The 21,954-nt window shown below is 44.2% G+C and overlaps 1 protein-coding gene and 1 long non-coding RNA gene across 6 annotated transcripts in view; one reads left to right on the top strand and one right to left on the bottom strand.

Annotated features, from left to right (window-relative positions):
* Positions 1-8,365, bottom strand: part of TPP2 (tripeptidyl peptidase 2) — a 69,055-nt gene extending 60,690 nt beyond the window's left edge. For both annotated transcript variants that reach the window (XM_039543582.1, XM_039543592.1), the window contains exon 1: positions 8,069-8,365. In XM_039543582.1, coding sequence (XP_039399516.1) covers positions 8,069-8,332 — 264 coding nt within the window. In that variant the 5' untranslated portion in view covers positions 8,333-8,365. The remainder of the gene's footprint in view (positions 1-8,068) is intronic.
* Positions 8,366-8,466: 101 nt separating this feature from the next.
* LOC120407701 lies at positions 8,467-13,396 on the top strand. Of its 4 annotated transcripts, none has more exons than XR_005600199.1 (3): positions 8,467-8,527; positions 10,031-10,119; positions 12,749-13,396. It is a non-coding gene; the product is annotated as an uncharacterized LOC120407701 (long non-coding RNA). The 4 variants fall into 4 exon arrangements; XR_005600197.1 differs by lacking the exon at positions 8,467-8,527 and adding an exon at positions 8,560-8,830; XR_005600198.1 differs by lacking the exon at positions 8,467-8,527 and adding an exon at positions 8,822-8,932.
* The last annotated feature ends 8,558 nt before the right edge of the window (positions 13,397-21,954 follow it).

Raw genomic sequence — 21,954 nt, 5'->3', positions numbered from 1 at the left:
CATAATAAAAAAAAAAATCTACCCCAGCATCCAGGAGCCCCTGCCATTTCATTAGCCACCTCCACAAACAAAACAGTTTTATATTATTTTTAATGCTATAATAGCATGGGAATGCCACTATAATTAAGGTTGCATCATGACATCTGTTTACAGATGGACCTAAGTCCTCTAAAATCAACAGGCTTGGGGCAAAGTCTACACTACAAAATTAATTTGACCTAAGTTACTTCGACATACAGCCACTGCCGTAATTAAATCGCATTTGCATGTCCCCACTACGTTCCTTGTATTGCCGGAGTCTGTGTCATCACTACTAGCATTTGCACCGATGCAAAGAGCAGTGCACTGTAGGTAGCTATCCTCCTGTCCAACTTGCCACCATCTGGCACAGGGTGTTTTGTGAAAGGCTTGCACCGCCTCATGTGGGCAAATGAGTCAAGCAGGGGTGACTGGGAACATGATTTCTGTATCTCATGATATAGTTTTCTCCATCCCATAATTTTATCTACATCCCATAACGATTTGCACCTCTTTTCAAAAGCCCTGCAAACCCACGTGTCAACCATGTGAGAAGCGTGGATACTGCACAGCTCTGCCCTATTGCAGTGAACATTGTGAGCACAGAGTGCCTGATCCTGCAGTATTTGCAGAGCCACAAGAGGAGGCACGGGGAACATGATGATTCCTTGGAGGCTAGATTGCTGTGAGACATAGAAAGAAACAATTCAAAGTTGTTGGTGGCATTCATGTGGAGCTGCTGCAGACCGTGGAGTGCCGATTCTGGGCCCAAGAAACAAGCATTGATTGGTGGGATCGCATCACTATGCGGGTATGGGATGACGAGCAGTGGCTGCAGAACATTTGGATGCACAAAGCCATATTCCTGGATGTGTGCACGGAGCTCGCCACAGCCATCCAGTACAGCGACATGAAAATAAGATCTGCACAGATAGTGGCGAAACAAGCGGCAATCGCTACGTGGAAGCTTGTAATACCAGATTGCTACTAATCAGTCAGGAATCAGTTTGGAGTTGGGAAATCCACCATGAGGTTGCTGTAATGCAAATGCTCAGGGCCATGAATCACATCCTGCTATTGTGACTCTGGGCAATGTGCAGGACACAGTGGATGGTTTTGCAACAATGGAGGTCCTGAACTGAAGAGGGGTAATAGATGGCATACCTCTATTTTGGCCACTGGACCACCTTGTCACAAAGTGCATCAACATTAAGGGCTACTTTTCTATGGTATTGCAAATGCTGATGGATCACCAGGGACATTTTACCATCACCATGGGTTGGTCAGGGAAGGTGCATGACGCATGCATCTTTAAGAACACAGGCCTGTTCACAAAGCTGCAAGCAGTGACTCTCTTTCCAGACCAGAGGATTGCCATTGGGGATGTTGAAATGCAGTGATCCTGGAAGACCCAGTCTGACCCTTGCTCCCAGAACTCATGAATCCCTACACCAGCCACCTCGACAGCAGCAAGAAGCAGTTCAGCTACAAGTTCAGCAAATGCAGAATGAGAACTGAACGTGCCTTTGGCCATTTGAAAGGACACTGGCGCTGCCTACTCATGAGATTAGACCTCAGTTTAAAAAAAAAAATCCCAATGATTACAGCTGCCTGCTGTGTGCTTCATAATATCTGTGAAGCAAAGTGTGTGTGTGGGTGTGGGTGGGGGGGGGGTGGGAGAGTTTTTCACCTCAGTGGAGGCAGAATGGCTCTCTGCTGATTTTGAGCAACCACATACGAGGACTATAGGAGCTCAATGGGGAGCTATATGGCTCAGGAAAGCTTTGAAAGACCATTTTAATAGTGAGTCACATTAACGTATGTCGCTGTAGTGTGCTCTGCCTGGCATTATTTTTTTGCACCCTGGTATGAAGCTCGTAATGAGTGCTGTGTGTTTATTAATAGAACATTGCAAACGCACCGATTGCTATTATCTGTGAATGATAATGTCAGCCCCAGCCTGCATATATTGGGAATAAAGATGAATTAAGTTTCCATAAATAGGTTTTTATTCCAAACCTATTTTAACACATATTTATAACTGAATGAAACTTTATAAATATGGGGAAAAGAACAGTCATACACATACACCAACCATGTCTCTGAGGTCAGCATGTGTGTGGCTCCCTGTTCTCTCCCCCTGGGTGGAGTGGTAGGGGGTACTGCAGCAGCCCTTGCTGCCAAGTGAATGGGAGGGGAGGGGGGGTTGTACAGCGGTCCCGGAATGCAGTTCTCTATGGGCTGCAGACAGAGGCAAGCATAGATCTGCTGAACCTGAAGATCAACAAGAGTCTCCAGCATGTCTGTTTGCCACTTGAGAAGTGCTAGCATCTCCTGCAGCACATCTCTCTCCGTTTCCTGTGCTCTTCTTCTCTCCGCTCTATCTTTGTCCATTCTGTCCATCAGGGTGATCCTCCAAGACTAGTGCTTGGTATCTGAAGCACCAGAGAGGCTTGCAGGATCTCTTGGAACAGGTCATCCAACATCCTCTTCCTTCTCCTCCTTAAGTGGCTGAGCGGCTCCACTGGTGTGGACGGAGAGACCCTCGAGGGTCCATCTGCAAAAGATACTCTCAGTGCATAGAGGCACTATTGTGTGTTCACAAGATAAATGGAAACTTGGTGTACTGAACTCATTCCCCTTGATCCGCACAAGTTGCAAGCACGACATTCTCACTTATCCTTGAGATTCATAGAGCACAGTGGCAGTCTCGGCCATGGTGAATAGGGTCTGGGGGTGAGTTGGGACAATAAGAAGGGGATAGCTCACGGTCATGACTATACACATATAGGACAACTGAATTGAATGCAGGCACCGTTTTCCAGAGGTGGTGATGATTTTAGCTGATATTTCACTCCTGATAGTAATGGAAGCTGAAAGGGAATAGGCTCCTGCAGGCATTTGGCTGCACACTGGGTCTGCACGCTGCTAGCCTGTATGCTGCAATGGAGCTTACTGAAGTAATTGCTGAGTGGCATGGGAAAGTGTCCAACCACAGAAGAAGTAGTAAGGCAGCCCTCACCAGAAACTTTTGGCAGAGCACTGCAAACTACCTTCAGGGAAGTTTCCTTGAGATCTCTATAGAGGATTCACAGGACATCCCGGTGCATCCCTGATCTGCAGGGTCCCCTCTGCCTAACTGTACAGGGAAATGAGAAGCAGATAGCAACTCTACCTCTACTGGTTGTTTCACTACCTCCTCTAGCATAAGTAAAAAAGAGTAAATGAATAGAAGTGTCCCTGCAATATCAACGCAAACTCCATATTTACCAGAGATTCCTTCCCCGTGCATTAGGCTCACCCATGCTGGACTGTAGGTACTGGCTCGACTGTCCAGGAATCAAAAACAGGTCTTGGCTTGCTGTGCCACTGGATTCCCCAGTCACCTGTTCCCCATACTACTCCTCCTCTTCGTCACTTCATAGCGGAAGCCTGTGACTCCTGCTCTCCCAAAGTATCCACGGGGGTAGTGGTGGGGTCTCTGCTGAGGATGGCATGCAGCTCTTCATAAAAATGGCACGTATGCAGCTCTGAACTAGAGCAACTGTTGCCCACCTTGCCTTCTGGTATGCCTGCTGCAGCTTCTTGGCTTTCACGCAGCGTCTCTCTCATGGACCTTCTCTTCCATGCCCCAGGCGATCTGCTTGTAGATATCAACATTTATATGGCTCAATCGGAGCTGTTCCTGCACACCCTCTTCTCTCACAGACCCCGGAGATCCCCCACCTCTTGCATACTCCAGGAAGGAGCGCATCTGCAACATGTATCTGGCACAGTCACCTGGGCAGTCACTAGGTGAGCTCTCCATGCCGAGCAGACAGGAAATGGAATTTGAAAAGTTCACAAGATTTAGAGGAGAGGGGCGTATATCTGCGTACCTGGTCACTGGGCAGCAGAGCTCAAAACAGTGACCAGAGCGGTCAAGGTGAGGCATTGCAGGACACCTCCTGGAGGCTATGAAAGACAACGTAAGTAATGCAGTGCAGTGTCTACATAGGTGTGATCCTGGAAAACATATACAGAGAAAGGGCAGGAATGAGAAAGAGGGAGCAGAAACAAAGCAGTGAGGAAGTGGGTTAGACTGGTTGCTTAATGGCAGCACACAGTTCAATACCCAGCTTGGGTTTCTTCCACTGATTCCAGAAGAAATTGGGAGTACCACCATGCTGTCTTCAGTTATCTTAAACTAAGTTCGTTGGAACAACAACTCTTTCATAAAGTGCTAACACCTGTATTGCTATACAAATACTATGGAAGGAGGGTATTTTTTTCAGGTGGGTGGGATGAGTCACTGGTTGGGAAGAGCGTATCTTAACTTAGAATTCATCTCAAGCTTAAATGAAAAAGCAGTATCATTAGACTTAGAAAGTCACCACATCCAGCCCTCCTCAATAAGGAGAGTTCTTGCCTAGCTTGCTGTTAAGGAGAAAGAAAGGAAAATAAGGAGATAGTAGAAGACCTCAAGAGAAGGGGCAAGCCTGAAACGAAAGAAAGATGCCACAGCTGCTACAGAATCCAGCTGGAATTGATCTACAAAGTATGATGGTCACTTGACAAACTGAGTTTAGCAAGTTTGTCTTTTTGCCCAAAGTTATAAGAATGGGAAAAAAAAAGTTTCGCAAAACTGTACATTGCATTAAAACCACACCTTTGCTTAAACTGACCCTTACAGGCTCAATCTATATGCCAGCTATGTTCTATGGCAGCTGTGACATTGCCAGTATAGCATACCCTGGAAAATCTCAGAGTAAGAGCTGGCAATCTATGGTGTCAGGGGACTGCAGGAAGCAGAAAAAGAAAGATAAGTGTAAAGTCACTTGTGCACAGATGCCCTCACATTATATAAAACACACAGGAAAACATTAGTCCATGTTACTCTTCCTTCTGATACTATGGCACTTCACCATCTGAAGAATGGTAGGAAAGCAACCCACCATTCTCCTACAGACAATACAACTAATATGGGTAAGATTGTCAGGGCTTAGCAAGAAAAATAATGTAGTCACATATGGCTGTTCCGCACACATTCTAAAGTTGATCCCTAAAAATTTTAAGGCAAGAATACAATATCTATACCCACAATCCTGCAATGTGAAGCTTGTGGTGGATACCCTTTGACTTCAATAGTACTCCGAACGGGTATAGGGTTCCTCACTATGAATCCAGTTGAAGGATCTGGATCTGGGACTTAAATTAATTCACAGTCCCTTTGCAGCTGCCAAACAAACATGGTCATGCATATATCATGCCTCAAAAGAGTATGGTTGAATATTTATGCCGATTGCATAAAAATTTATGTTTCAGAGTGTCCCAGGTTAATGAAAATCTATGAAGAGAATAGACAGGATATTGACTCTTGTCTGACAGAAGATAAAACATTTTGAAGAGGTGTGCTAAAGAATTTCTCCAAATACTGAAGCTAATAGCAATGACATTGATTCTGTACAGAGGAATTCATGTTCAACTGCTGAAGTGTGGAAGATTATAAAAATGTTTACTGAACTTCTATTACATAATGGCAAAAATGTGTTCCAAGAGTTGTGACTAGGCTTTAACAGCACCATTTTCTAGCATTTGTGAATGATCCTTATAGGTACAAGTTTACACTTACAATAGAAGAACCAACAGTTGCTCTTGAATAGGTAGAAGAGGTTTATGCTGGAAATAGATTTCCACCTATAGCAAATCAACTGGAAGCCAAGTCAAGTTTTCCAGTGAATACTAAAAATGTAAAGGCTATTCACGGATGAAATTGCAAAAAAGCATTCTAGAAGAAAACAAGGATGAGAATATAAGCCATGCTTATTTCCTCCACAAAAGGGAGTTACGTTGCAACAGATGGCCAATACAGGAATTTGAGTAGCAATAGTCTTGTGGCACTTAGGGAGAGCTTCACCTGCCAGGAGGAATGTGTACCCTTACAGTGTGGCGCTCTGACCTCTAGTTGAGAAATGACAGTATTTATGAGAAAGTAGAATTTTTGAGCTAATAGATCTGGGTCTTTCAGCTCAAGCAGCAAAGACTCAGAGTTTCAAATCCAGAGGTCCTGGGTTCAAGCCCCACTGCCCATGACCCAGCTAGAGGATTCATGCTACTTTCATGCTCAAGTAACATCTCAAGTATTACCTACTACGCCTTCTTCCGCTGGAATCAACTGAGCATTTTCTTTGAAGGCATCAGGACAAATAAAGGTTAGAAACTACAAGGCAACACCTGGGGCTTGAGAACTAGTTTTTAAATGAAGTATTTTAATTCTGAAAGCAATCTCAGTGAGTCTGAATTATAAGACTCAGTGGTAACTGACTTTTTTTTAAAATGGACTGCAATTATATTTTAAATACTGCATTATGAAATTTATATTGAGATGATAATGTTTGGGAATTCACGCATGTAAAATGAAGTTCCCCAAATTTGGTCTACATTATTTTAATTAAGTTATAAATAATTTTGCTGCATGACGACAAAGATTTCTATGCCATTTTGGATTTATAAGAGAAAACAAAAATACAATTTTATTATTTGATATTCTGTGCTTTGCCTACAGCAGTTTGATAAAATTCAAATAAAATAACCTATCAGCGGTGACCCTGAAGAGTTTATAAAAACACACTTATAGTGTTGTTCATTTTATATTTAAACCTAAATTCATTATTCAAATTTCTCCCCCCTTCAGGAAGGTCCTGCAGGAAATGGGAGCAGAGGTGTATTGGCATCAACTGTGAGAACCAGACTGTATTGAGAGTCTATAAATGAGGGTTGTGGTGTTATATGGGGCGTTATATGTTTAAAAAAACAACCACCGTGGCTGGCTAGGTTCTTGTCAATCCATCAGGCATTTTATTACACAGTAAATAAGTAGAAACTAATTGTTCTTGCCAAATATAATTACTTTGGAAAAAGCAATACATTTATGTTGTGACAATTAAACCCTTGGTTATTTTACAGCACCTGAAAGTGTTCAAGTCACTTTACAAAACAAATTGCAAGCTCTTTGGAGCAGAGACTATGTCTTTCAACTAACTTGAAACATTACAAGCCAAGCAAAGGTAACAAACAATATGCAGAAAATGAGGTGGGGAACAAGTTTATGGAGTTACCCAATTTAAGCATTTGTACATCTTGAGGTCTCAATTAATGGTTTTTTTCATGTGCTCAATAATAAAAAACAATTCATGGTAGAAGTGTGTACTAATGAGGAATCTGAATGAGGGTGGTGACTTGGTGGATAAGAACAGGTAACGTATTCCATACATAGGGGTGGGATGGGGGCGGGGAACACAGATGGTCGTGGGAGCATCAGACTAACAGGACATCAAAACTAGCATCAGCAGCAAGAGTGGGAGGCATCATGATGAGACAGGTCAGGGAGGCAGGCACTGCTACATAGCGCCCTCAAGGAAAAGACAAGAAGTTTGAACTCGGTGCAATGAAGAAGGGCTGCCAATAGAGAATTAAACGTGAAGAACAGAACGATATTGTCAGATCAACTAGTGAAAAATTCAGTGGTCTCATTTTGGGTAAACAGGAGCGGGAGGAAAGTGGAAATCAGAGGTGCTGCTGGCCGTGCTGGACACCGCAGTGTGCGCCGCACTACAAAACTCCAGGATAAGCAGCTCTCCTGAGCGCCCATATAGCACCTCAGCAAAACCCCAGCAAGCATCGCCACGGGCTCAGACCGGGCTCTCTCGGGGGATGGGTCGCACGTCTGCCGCGTAAGTGCCACCACACCCGCTCTGGTGTCAGAGAGGCCGCGGCCCCCGTCAGCCGGCACCTGTTTCCCCCCCGCGTGTCTCTCACCCCGGCCCCTCCAGCCCGCCCGAGCCACCAACCCCGGGGTCCGGCAAGTGCTGCGCCGCCTCACGCCGCTCGCCCTCCCGCTGCCCCAACTTCCTGCCCTTCCTCCTCCTGCTCCGCCCGGCGCGGTACAACGCCCCGCCCGGGAGCCGCTCAGCCCGACCAGCCCGCCCCCTGCGCGGCCCCCGGATGGGGGGACGGACCCGGCCCGCTGCTTCCCCGGCCCCGGCCCAGGCCCAGTTGCCGCCGCGGGTACCTGCATGCCGGGCGCGCCGGGATCCACGCCGGTGTCCAGCACGGCCAGCAGCACCCCGCGCCCGTCGTACTCCGGGTAGCGGCCCAGGAAGGAGGCGGCGCCGGTCTCTTTCTTGGGCAGGAGCCCGTGGAAGGGGAACGGCTCCTCCGCGGCGGCCGCCATGATGCCCAGGGACAGCGCGACGGGGCTGCCCAGCCCCCGGCAGCGGCGCCTGGGACGCACCAAGGGACGGGCAGAAAGCGGCCGAGGGGCGGGAAGGCGCATGCGTCCACCCAGCCAATGGTCGGGCGGCAGGCCCGCGCCTTCTAGAGCGCCACGGCGCATAGGCTACACCAGCCAATAGGACGGCGAAACGCACTTACGCGCGCGCCGGAGCTCGGGGGCGAATGCGTCTAACCATCCAATAAGACAACAGGACACGGACCTTCACGCGCCGGAACACGCGTCCCGTTTGGTCCCGTAAGGAAACCTGCGCCGAATCGGCCAGTCTTAAAGAAACAGGCACCTATTTCCGTCTCTATCCCACCCCGGCCGCCGACCCGCTGGTCAATATCACAGCTTCCTCCCCGTGCGGCCCCTTTAACGGCTCTGCAGGGGGAAGGCTCCACGGGCCTGTTCCGGGCCGCTCAGTTACCGTCACAGAGCTGGGGAGGGGCCCGAAGCGCAGGCGCTGGGCTGGGCAAAGATGCGGCCGCTGGAGCCGGCACAATCCTGACCAGCCCGCGCCCGCTGGAGCCACCGCCAGGGACATGTCCCGAAACGGTGCGTGCAGAGCACAGCTGGTGCCGGCCCCCCTGCCTTGTGCCCAGTGGCACCAGGCCTCGGTGCCGCTCTCCGTGCACAGTGCACAACCCCTGCACACAGGTAGCTAAGTCCAAAGCAACAAAGTGGCAGATGAAATTCAGTGTTGATAAATGCAAAGTAAGGCACATTGGAAAACACAGTCCCAACAATATACACGTAACAATGGGATCTATAGTTGCCGAGACCACTCAAGAAAGAGATCTCGGGGTGATCGGGGATAGTTCTCTGAAAACATCTGCTCCGTGTGCAATGGCAGCAAAAACCCTAGCAGCCTGGTAGGAACTATTTAAAAAGGAATAGACCAGGGGTTGGCAACCTCTGGCACGCGGCTTGCCAGGGTAAGCACCTTAGCCAGCCAGGCCAGTTTGTTTACCTGCTGTGTCTGCAGGTTTGGCCGATCGCGGCTCCCACTGGCCGCGGTTCACCGCTCCAAGCCAAATGGGGGCTGCAGGAAGTGGCACAGGCGAGGGATGTGCTGGCTGCAGCTTCCCACAGCCCCCATTGGCCTGGAGAGGTGAACCGCAGCCAGTAGGAGCCGCATCAGCCGAACCTGTGGATGTGGCAGGTAAACAAACTGGCCCAGCCGGCCAGGGTGCTTACCCTGGCGAGCCGCGTGCCAGAGGTTGCTGATCCCTGATCTTGCTTCTGCCTTTCAGAGCAGTGCATTAACTGTATTAATTGGAGAAATCCTTTTTCACTGTTGGAAGCATCTACAGCAGGGGTAGGTAACCTATGGCACACATGCCGAAGGCGGTACACGAGCTGATTTTCAGTGACACTCACACTGCCCTGTCCTGGCCACTAGTCTGGGGGGCTCTGCATTTTAATTTAATTTTAAATGAATCTTCTTAAACATTTTAAAAACCTTATTTACTTTACATACAACAATAGTTTAGTTATTTATTATAGACTTATAGAAAGAGACCTAAAAATGTTAACATGTATTACTGGCACGTGAAACCTTAAAGTAGAGTGAATAAATGAAGACTCGGCACACCACTTCTGAAAGGTTGACGACCTCTGATCTACAGTACTGAAGAGTTCCTTTTACATATAATGTTATTTTCTCTGTCACGCTATAGAACCTTAGTTTCTCATTTTGTGTTCTATCATTTTCTTCCAAAATGAACGGATCATCAACTCCTTGCGATCATCCAGGTCCTCAGAGATCTGGAACATGATGCTTTTGTGCATGTCAGGTGACGAACCAAACCCAAAAAAAAGTACTGTATCCAAAAGAATAGAAGGTGCGGTATTGCACTTTTTTGAGTCAGACCCCTCCTTGGCTTGCATTCAAAAGTGAAAATAGTTTTTAATTTTGAAGTATTGATATGATCCCCTCAGCTATTCTTCAGGAGTAGAGTTGTTGTTTGATGGCCTCAACCAGTAGGGTTGCCAACTTTCTAATCGCACAAAACTGAACACCCTTGCCCTGCCCTCTGCCCCATCCCTTCCCCAAGGCCCCATCCTACCCCACCGCTTATCTGAGGCCCCACCCCCACTAACTCCATCCCCCTCCCTCCGTCGCTGTGCTCTCCCGCAACCTCACTCCCTTTCACCGGGCTGTGGCAGGGCGGTGGGGTGCGGAAGGGGGTGAGGGCCCCGGAGTGGGGCTGGGGATGAGGGGTTTGGGATGCAGGAGGGGGCTCTGGGCTGGGGCAGGGGGTTGGGGTGTGGAAGGAGATTCAGGGTGCAGGCTCCGGCCAGGTGACACTTACCTGGTGGCTCCTGGTCTGCGGCACAGCAGGGCTAAGGCAGGCTCCTTGCCTGCCCTGGCTCCACGCAACTTCTGGAAGTGGCAGCATGTCCCCCGCTCCGGTTCCTAGGCAGAGAGGCAGCCAGGGGGCTCTGTGCACTGCCCGCACCCGCAGGTGCTGCCCCACAGCTCCCATTGGCCATTGTTCCTGGCCAATGGGAGCTGCGGAGCTGGCGCTTAGGGCTGTGGTAGCACGCAGAGCCCCTGTGGCTGCCCTTGCACCTTGCCACCTAGGAGCCAAACATGCCACCGCTTCCAGGAGCTGCACGGAGCCAGGGCAGGCAGGGAACCTGCCAGCCCCACTGCACCGCCAACCGTACTTTTAGTGGCCCGGTCAGCGGTGCTGACTTAAGCCACCAGGGTGTTGTGGTCGAAAACTGGACACCCGGCAATCCTATCAACCAGCTTTTTAAAAATTGTACAAATCCTTAACTCGGTTGATTTTATTACAATGGCCATAGTTAATCCATTTCCTTGGTGTCTATGTTTCTTTCAATAATATCAAATTTTACTGTGCAGTGAAGTTCAGTTTACACTACATTAAAGCCTTTCAGCATAACAATATCCCAGCTCATCTTCGCTATAGAGTTTAGTATGTTGACACCCTGAATGATATATCTCCTAGACAAATAATAATGCAGGAATGAGTAAGAAGAGAGGGAATAGGGGCAATGGGTGGGTATGGGGGACTCAGATATAGATATGGGGGAATGGGGCACACAGAATCCTGGTAAAAGAAGAGATTGGGGGGATCCTGGTATGGGAAATGGGGGCATGGGACAAAGGGACTGCACACAGATCCCCTGCCATGTGGTGGGGGAGAATAGGGAGCTCTGGTTAGGAAGAAGAGGGAATAGGGGTGTATATAGAACTTCTGGCACGGGTTGATTGGGGGAGTTGCAAGGACCCTGAAATAGAGGGAGATGGTAGGGTGACACACAGGAAATTTGTGGGGGGAATGGAGGAATGCAAGAAGCCCATGTTGTTGTGTGCAATAAGCGCAGAACTATGAAGTATGGGACCATCTAGTCCAGGGGTCGAAAACCTCTGGCACGCGGCTCGCCAGGGTAAGCACCATGGCGGGCCGGGCCAGTTTGTTTATCTGCCGCGTCGGCAGGTTCAGCCAATCGCGGCTCCCATTGGCCGCGGTTCACTGTCCCAGGCCGATGGGGGTGGTGGGAAGCTGCGGCCAGCACATCCCTTGGCCCACGGTGCTTCCCGCCGCCCACATTGGCCTGGGATGGCGAACCGCGGCCAGTGGGAGCTGTGGTCCGCCAAACCTGCCAACGCGGCAGGTAAACAAACTGGCCTGGCCCACCAGGGTGCTTACCCTGGCGAGCTGCGTGCCAGAGGTTGCCAATCCCTGATCTAGTCCTATTGATTTTAACGGAATCTTTTGGGAGTAAAGGTATCAGAATTTGACCCAAAGTGAGTGGCTCCTCTGGCAATGTTTCTTAATAAAAGGCAACATTTGCTTTTTGAGAATAAAATTCTGCTATTGGTATTCTTTTAAAGACAATATATTCTTAGCCTCTTTGTCTTAATTAAGTTATTTATCTGGGAATGTTTTATTTATTTTTTTTTCAGATTCATCCCTTGTGAAATACAGAATAGGAGGATTATTAGTCAGCTGGCTTTTGTTACTGTCCCACATAACTCCCACACGCATATCTGAAATACGTTTATCTGAAGCCAAGATTCATGAGTGCATGTCATTCTCTATTCACAGACACTTGAGGCCCAGCTATTGGTGTTACACTACATTCTTGTTTGCTAAATCCAGAACTGTTCATATCTCAGTTTAAAGACTTTCTCAACAATGATGCTTAAAAAAATCATTGTTGCTGAAGATAAGGAAGGTCATTGGGTACTTTTGAATTGATAGCCCGAGCAAGAGACTAGAAGTGAGATTCAATCCCAGGTCTCCTTTTAGGGCAGTATATGTCATTTCCTTCAATGTTACATTTGTGACAAATATTTTTTTATTAATGTTGGTTGTTTTAAATTTTCTTTCTCTAAGGTCAAAGACACATGAATTAAAATACTTACACTGTCTCCTCAGGGTGACTAAGGCCTAAGAATCCTTTCTCCCATCCCCTCATTTATCACTTTATTCCCAGGACACTCAGAAGAGGAATTCAGTGTGGTGAATTCCATCACCAGCCTGCAGTCCACAGCCAAACCCTGTGTTCCTCATTAAGAAGATAATTTGCAGTCAGATGCATGGTATTGAGTTCCATGAACAGACCGAAAACCAGGCCACCTGCTTTCCTCAGATGCAACCAGTTCATATGCCAGAAATTGTTGGACACACCTAGGAAAACATGACTCACCACCTGAAAATCAGACTTCCACCCTTTGTGATTGGTAAAGATAAACTATGAGTAATTGGAACTCTTCTGGCTCAGACTGATAACACTTCATTGGAAAAGGAACCTATCTTCACATTTTAAGGCATTTTGATGTTCTCTGTGGAAACCTTCCCTGAATGTTATAAATATGGTTAGCTACTGTCCAGTATCTAATCTCCTGTTCATGAGCCAGTTTAATCAAGAAACTAACAAAATGTACAACATATCTACACACAGCTAATATCCCAGAGCCTTTGCAGTCTGGTTTCAGGCCAGAATACTGAACAGAAAAATCATAGGGGCAGCGAATAAATGATTACTTGCTACCAATGGATAAGGGATTAGGGGCAGATTTTTAAGAGTATTTAAGTGCCTAATGGGATTTCAGAAGTATCAAGGTGCCTAGCTCCTGTTGAAATCAGAGAGTTTTAAGGCCCTAGCTACTTTTGTAAATCCTACTAGGCACCTAAATATCTTAAAAGATCCAGCCCCTAATGTCCATTCTTATTTTCCTGGCTTGTAAAAAAAAATTGTGGGATATTAAAAAAATACTTTTAATTTTTTGTCCAAATTTCTAGCTCAAATATTTTGGTTTTCTTCAACAAAATACTGAGACCAAAACCAGGGAAAAAACCTCACCTCTTGAAATCTTAAATTTTTAAATCAATCTATTTTTAACTGAAATAACCCCCAAAACAATGAAAAAACTGTTTCCATTTTTGAGTGAAAAACCACATTTCACTGGAACAAAATTTTAAGCTAAAATGTTAGCTTTTCATGAAAAGCCCCTTTTAATTTTATTAACTTGTTTAATACAAAAAAAGTTGGCCAGCTCCATTCTGCTAATTACAGGCTTTTGCTATCCTGCCTGCGGTGGTTGGGGTCCAAGGAAATGCTCTGACAAGATTTGACTCTCTCCTACTGCATCCAGAGGGTAGCCATGATAAATTGCACCTCTGTCACCAAGCTCTTCCCTTGTGGAGAATGGCAAAGATCAAACTCTTTTCCCTGGTTCTATGATGTATACACTTTTTATTGTCACCTACCTCTGTAGTATATGCATTTAGCTGCTAGGAGAAATGGTGAGAATGTGTGAGCTTCAAATGCCAAGATATATAGATGACATGAGTTGATGTATAGTTTACAACCTATATTAACACCATGGTCCCCAAATTATCCTAGTGTCTGATTGAGATCAACATGTGAACGAAGGGGAGGTGGCAGAAGTTATATCCTATGAGAGAGTTTATGCTTGTAGGAAATGATAAACACTCCTGGCACTCCAGGGCTGAGGGTGCTAGCCTGGGGCGGGGGCTGGCAGCCACATTGGGGGAGAAGGGGCTCTGGGTTCTGGTGGTGGGGAGGGTGTGGAAGGGACAAGGCCTCGGGAGGAAGGGGCGGGGCTGGGGGCTGGCATTCCCCTGCCAGCAGTTCATGTGCCACCCATGTCTACCACAAATTTAAGATAGCCCTGTATGCTGCACAAGTTTTCTCATAGACTAATGCCCATCTGGAACAATCTCCCTCAGGAACTAAAAACGTCCACATACTTCACCCCATTGTGTTGCAACTGCAAATTGCATTTCTTCAATCTTGCCTTCCCAACACAGTAAATACAGGGTTTTCTCATCCCATGAGAGTTTGAGATTTCACATTTTTTTCCATCCCAAATAGGAATGAAAAGTCAGTCTCAAATGTTGGGAACCAATAATAAAAATAATTAAAAAAAATAATAATCAAAAATAAAAAAAAATAATAAAAACAATCTGAAATTGAAATGAAGCATCTCTTTATTTATTGTAAATTAAATTTCAAACAAAAACAACTTTTAATTTAAAAAATGTTATTGACAATTTGAAACTTTTTTTTAACAATGTTTGAATTGGGAGAGTTGTTAAAACTGACCCCTTTCTGAGAGTAGTCTTGATTTTAATGAAATAAATCTTAGTCAATAAATTCCCAACTAGCTATAATTTTGCCGTTGGAGGTAGGAAATAAGACAGATTTTTCAGAGGAACATAAAGGATTTAGGGCTATTAACTCCCTTAGGCTCCTTTGAAAATCTCAGCCAGAACAGAGAGAAACCCCAGTAGATAGATGAAGATGTTAGTCTCCTGGCTGAGTTTTCTAACTGGAGGATGTTCAGAAACCACAGTGATAGGTGCCACTTAAGAACATAGATGAAATGAGAAAAAAGACCCTGCACTGAGGCAGCCATGCCATTTGAGGAGGACAACAGTGAGCTGATCTATTGGGACCTCTATAATGCTGCTCCTAAACGGGCATAGAGGTCACTGCAGCAAAATCTGATGTACTCCCTACTTCTAGTGCTGAGTGTGCATCTTCTCCAGGGTTCCCATTTTCTGCTGATTTTAGAACAAATAATCAAGCCTTTGTCCTGCACTTGGATCATTGCTCGGTAGAACATTGGTCTATTAAAAGGTTGCCAATCCAGTCAACTCTACCTAGAGTTTATATTCTGTGTTATAGTCTGATTGAGTTTTGATACTTGCAAGTAATTATTTTCTATAAGAGCACAATCTTTTTATAACTTCTGTATTCTGATTTTTTTTATTGAAAAATGTCAAAGAATAGGTTGTGAGTATAGTAATTCTATTTTATTTGTGCTAAACTCTGTTGATCATACATCCATATAAATTGTTCCGACAACTTCTAACAACATCCCACTCAAACTCTAAAGCATCTGTTTCTTTTAGTTTGGGAACAGAAAAATATAAATATTCCTCCTTTCTAATTCTAACGTTGCCTGTGAGAACTCGAACCTCAGCTTTAGAAATGTTTCATGCACTTGAAAAATTGAGGCTCATGGAACTACATATGCAGTCAGGAAAGAAGGTAGTGAAACTACTAAAGAATCTGCATATTTGGCTATAACCATTGTTACAGTAACTTCTGAAAATTGCTTTTATTAGAGATGGGTCCAAACCAAAAATCCAAATTCAGTTTTGGGGACAGTTTCAAATTCCTAGCTCAAACTGGTTCCTGTAATGGGGCAAATCCAAACGTTGACTGTCATGCTGACATCCAACAGAGGAGAACCTCAGGGTTCCAAGCTTTAAACTTTAGGGATTTGCTGGATTAGGGGCTAAAACACCTGTTTCTTCTTTGGGGGAAGAAGGGAAGCATAGAAATTCTCCCTCACCTGAGGTTTTCCCAAGGCATGCACTACCTACTCAAAGTAAATACAATTTAAAGAGAGGTGGCAGGAGGCAAAGAGGGGTTGGCCTTCATAAATGTGTAGTATGTGAGCCTCGAACTTACAATTTTGAACATTCTAAGATTGCAAGAACCTCTAACAACTAAAGAGGACAGGTAAGGTTTGAGTGACCTCTGGAATTTAACCTGAAACAACTTGGATGCTTTTCCTGAATTGGTTCCTGACTTTTGGGCTGCTCTTCTAATACCAAATTTACAGCTGAGCTATAGTGAACCAAACTGTAGTCATGCCTCACAGGGAAGACAAATAGCTGGTTAAATAGGAATTTCAGAAAGTTTTCTAAAGCCACTGAAGGAGCTCCAGCAAAAGGATCTTTTGGCTTACTGTATGTATGCTATGATATCTCTGCCATTCTTAAAAATGCTGAAAGTGACTTTTTGACAAGCCATCCAGCTTTCAATTTTTTTCAGTTTTTCACGTTTAGGGATATTGATACCCTGCACATTCAGAGTCCACAACTAGCTCTAATGATATTATATTGTAGGAGTTCAACAATTAATTTAAAATATCAATCCACATTTTAATCTCCAAGAGGTTGACTACTAAGAAGAGAAAACACCTTCTCCTATGCACTGGGATTTTACCTTCTTTTTGAACATCCACCCAAGTCATGTACTATGCAGACCATTCTGTTCATTCATCAGATCATTTGGGGAAATACTTTGTTTTGAAACCACAATCAGCACATTTGATCATGGTCAGAATAATATATTTCAAAGCTGTATTAAATTGTTTTTAACTTCACTTATATATGATAATTCAGCATTTATAGAATTTCATTATGATCTAAGATTAAAATCTACATCTTTTCTGCAAAACAACCTCTTACTTTCAGTAGTTCTCATGAGCCCAACATTTGTTAAAATCTCCCTCTTGAGGGCAGCAAACATTCAATCCTGAAGTGATTTTTCTCCCTTAATGGTGTGAAGAGATGAATTTGAGATAGAATAGGATTAACATTCCCTGGCTTCCAGATTTTAGAGTTTGCTTTGATCTCACCACTTTGATCTTATGTCTCTATTCATTCACCAAAGGACACAGCCTGAAAGCTTAAGTCAAAGATACATCTGTCTGATTTGAAGGGAGAATAGCAAGGCATCACCTGCATGCTGACTGAATGTAGAATAATTGAGAAGCGGAAACAACGCTCTCTCGATCTTCACCACCTATCAACTGTCTGTCATTTTGTCAAGTCAGGTGAAAAAATGTGCTAGTCTACTGAAAGTGAAGCAATTTGTTCTTTCAGCTATTCTATGCGAAGTTCCACCTGATGTCATTCTTTGCAAGATAAAGCTAAACTGTGGTCTGCAAACAGGGATGTGTAATAGTGGAACTCAAGAAATGTGCTATGAGAGCAACTCCAGTGCTGACCTCTGACAGTGCTGCTGATTCTGTAAGAATTTTCAGACGTCCACTCACGATAAGACATCTCTGCTATTTTACTATCTCTAATTTTTATGAATGCAGTATAATGTGCTATACTAGAAACAAATACTAATAATAGCAAGATATTAAAACTGCTAAATACTGTTGGGGTGGAGCTGAGTGCCTTCACCTACCACCGATCTGTTATTCGCTTGTCCCCTTATACATTACCTATTGCCCTTTGTTGTAGTCTCTCCCTGTATCATATGTCTCAGTTCAAGGTCAAACCTGTACTTGTTGAAATCAGGGCAAACCTGCCCCCTTGCATAGAATGGTGCAAGCTCATAGTTTATAGACTCTTTAAGTCAGGAACACTGGCCTGATTCTCCATTGCCCTACACCTAGTTTAGTCATTTACATCACTGTAAAGAAGGAGCAAAATGCTACCAAATCACTCACTTTCCTCCAGAGTAAATGTCTGTAGAACATGCAGGGCAATGGGGAATCAAGCTCTGTATCTATAGTTTGTAAAACATAATATTCAGTTGTGGCACTGGACAAATAATTGACTTAAGTGGGAGTTGAGAGCTTGCAATACATTGCAGAAAGTGCCATGTGCCTCACAGGATATGGCCCTAAATTTCTGAAAGTGTCTTCTGCTGTTACTTCTAGCACCAAACCAAACAGAATAACAGGTACTGCATCACAGCATGGCAAATTCACTTACATCTCAGTGTTATGTAAATAAAATTCAATGCAAGTCTTTAAAAATACTGTTTGTCTAAATCAAGGCTCTTTAAAAGAGCTGTCAAGGACATTTTTTCACTGCTGCTCTATTTACCATAGCAGATAAGGAGCCCCATGTAATCTTGGAGATTTATTTATTACATAAATAAATACATAAATAAACAAACCTTTTAGGCTCCCATTGTGGCAGTGCCGCAAAGCTAAATTTGCTTGTCACAATGCATTGTTACATTGATTTTGTTATTAGAAACACTGTGGTTCAGAATAGCTCTCCTTGTTCTTTGCCCAGAAAAGAAACCTGACCCCGAAGCAGTCTGTTTCCTAGTAATGTTTCTCATGTAACTTGTTTTAAAACCTCATTCAGCACAATAATAGCCACAAACTTTGGGCCTGATCTAAAGCTCATAGAAACCAGTAGAAAGACACTGATTTAAATGGGCTTTGGCTTGAGCCTCTTATTCCTATTGTGGCTCATTTTGGTGCTCCCATAGGATCTAGAGATATTTTTCTTTTTGACATAGCCAGACAATGTCATCACTGTATGCTGAGCTACACACTAATATGGAAGCACTTTACAGCCTGAAAGCAAGAGTAGTCCCTGTAAGCTGAGTGGCTAGCCAAAAATTTGGAATCTAGTAGGTTGTTCTAGTTAGAAGGCAAAATTGGGGATAGTCAGGTATTTCGTTGCTGTGGTTTTGTTTATGTACCAAGCTGTTTCTCTGAACACAGAAGGAATGAAATAGCAGGAAACAGCATTTTTTGCTCACTGCCCCTAAAAACACACTTTTCAGCTTGCAGCCCTTTGCCAAAAACCTCTCCGCAGGTTTCTTCCAAGGTCATATACATCATGCTTTCAGTTGCTCCTTCAGGCTGTCTGTGTCACTCTGTAGTTATCTGTATTCTACATTCACACATACACATACCCTTGCCCAAACTGCTCAGCAAAGCCCTTTACCCATTCAGTCCAAAACTCCTGTGTGGATTTACATAATCCTTTTGTTTTAGATGGGAGCATGTGATAACTTATCCTTACAGTTATGTTAAATGAACAGTTCACTTCACACCCACCAATCTCAATGAGGTTTGTGTCACCATGCAGTCACCAGGGCCTCTCAGCATAGCACTCTGACAGCTGCAGTCACTGAGGTTCATGGTACCCAATACCACACTTGCAAAAGTGAACTAGCAAAGCACATGTAATTGGGCCAAATCCTCTGTCCAGAGTGTTTGTGGGAAACGAATCTACTCTCAGCCCTTGCATGACTGATGCATTTCTAGGGCAGAGACAGTCCATGGATTTGCATAGCCATGGATCCTCCATCCCCAGCACTTCTGGCTAGCTTGTCCAGGGCAGAGCAAATGTGGGGAAGGAAGCCCCCCTGGAATATAGCACAAAAGTGCACAAGAGGAATGAAAATCATGCTGATGTGGAGGGCCACTGCAAAGTCTTCACATCTCTTCAGTCTCTTGCTGAGGCTGTACAGGGTATCAAGAGAGGGAATTCAACATCTCCATGCACTGCAGAGTGGTTCTGTGTGCCAGGCTGAGTACTGTGTGGAGGACAGCAGTGGTGGCAAGCTGGGTTCAGGTCAACAGAGGGACCATGAGATCCACATTTATGGTCATCCACTAGCCCCAGCACTCCCTGTAAGGGACCAGAGTATTTGCTGCTCAGCCCTTTCTTCCCACTCTAACTGTACTTGGAGAGTGGGGAGTGGGTTGCTTGGACTGCAGATGTTATGTCAGCTATTAGTTTGGAGTAACTTCTTTGGCGCAACTCTGATCCACGGGGAGGATTCTTCCTCCTTGTCCCTTGCAGAGTTCCCCAGCACCAGGCCAAGTTATTCTGGCTAGGTGCCTGGGAAAGAAATTTGGCCTAAATACTACAGTATGCTCAAAATTAATTTTTAAAGAGTCCAACTGTATGGCGTTATCTATACCAAATAATATACCGCTTTCACTTACAGCTACATAAAAGCTTCCAACAGTTTATCCTCTTGAATATCTTCTATCTGTCACATTTAGCTTGGTTCATAACCATCTACGATATTTGTGTCACCTATCTCAGTGTCTCAAAAACATTGTTATATTTTTCAGAAACTCTTTCCTTTACCTCCACTTTCAGTCTTATTTGCAATATCTTCTTCTCCAGATAGTTCTTTATACCCTTTTAAACAGCTGTCTGAAATATTCCACATTCTTACCTCTCACCCTCTTCTAATATAGCTGCAAAAGTTATCATCACATTGTGCAAACCCTTTGCTTTCTCATCAAGCATGCAATACTTTAAATGCCCTTTGTATTTTTTCTATGGTGTCCCATTTTTTGGCCTAATATTCAGAATTACAAACTGACATTCAAGCACATTTATGGATGCAGTATGCTTGGATGGTGATTTAAAAACTCATTAAAATTCTGACTATGCAGTTCAGACAGGAAAGAATAGAATCTGATGTGCAGTGTACAAAATATCCTGCAGATTGGCCTCAGGCAGGACCACTAATGATTAACTTATCTGGCCACTAGGTGTGACTGTTGCTCTACGTAAATAGAGCTGGAGGGTCATTCTTCTAAAGTGTAGCTTCTTAAAAGAGCTGTGTGACAGTAAAAAATGTGGGTAGTTTAGATTTATGTTATGCTAGTGCCAGAGCAGGGCAAAAAGTTTCAGAGTAAACTTTTTTTCCACTGAAAAACAGAGATGCAGGTTGACTGAAACACTTTGTGAATTCATGTCAAATTTGTGGAATTGTTTCAGTTGAAAAGAAATAATACAAACTTTTTTCTGTAGCTAAGAAAAATCATATAAACATTTATATAACTTGCTTAAAAAATCAGGATATCAAATGCCAGTACAAGAACAGGTTATTACTACAATTTATTTTAAAACCCAATATTACTTAAGTTTCTAAAGCGTAACTGTGTATCTACTAGCTGTTAGAACTGAAATGTGCCTAGCCATGAGATGTTTGCTCTAAGTGCTGTAGAATATTAGAGAGAGCACAGACAACATACTACAAGACTCAGATGGCTGCCAATGTGAGGGTCTTTGAGAAGAATACTGGATTAAGATAGAAAAATCAGTAGTTAAGAGTGCTCTCCACTTCACCCCACCCCCCAAAAGGAAGTAAGTGTATGATCCAGTTTTTCTCCCTTTCTCTCTTTTTAAGTGCTTTAAGCTACAGTGCAAGCCTCTTCACAGTTTCTTCACAGCATTTAATTTGTCCTTAAATAGAAACTTTATACATGTTCCACATCAGTCTGCCTTTGTTCCTTTGGCAGCAACTCTCTATAGAAGTTATTGCTTCTTGCTTCAGGATGTCATCTCATTTGTAGGAACCTGTATTATGATCCAATGACTCCCTTCTTTTTAATTTTTTTTTGCATGTTCTGTTTAATTCACTCCTCTCAATCACAATATATGTCACAATATGCCTGTTTAGCACCTCGTCTGATCCAGATATCAATAGGAAAGCTGATTTGCTGACTTATTGTATTACCAGCTAAGAATCCATTAAAAAAAACCAGTTTCCACCAGCAGATCAAATTGTTTATAGTAATGTAAATATTAGTCTTATAGCCTTGCTGTATTTAAAACAAAATAGTGAATATTACTTCTCGAAACATT

This window comes from Mauremys reevesii, linkage group 1 (genome assembly GCF_016161935.1).
Source record: "Mauremys reevesii isolate NIE-2019 linkage group 1, ASM1616193v1, whole genome shotgun sequence".
In the NCBI taxonomy this organism is placed as follows: Eukaryota; Metazoa; Chordata; order Testudines; family Geoemydidae; genus Mauremys; species Mauremys reevesii.
Note: the sequence above shows the minus strand (reverse complement) of the source record. Positions and strands in the feature narration are given on the sequence as shown.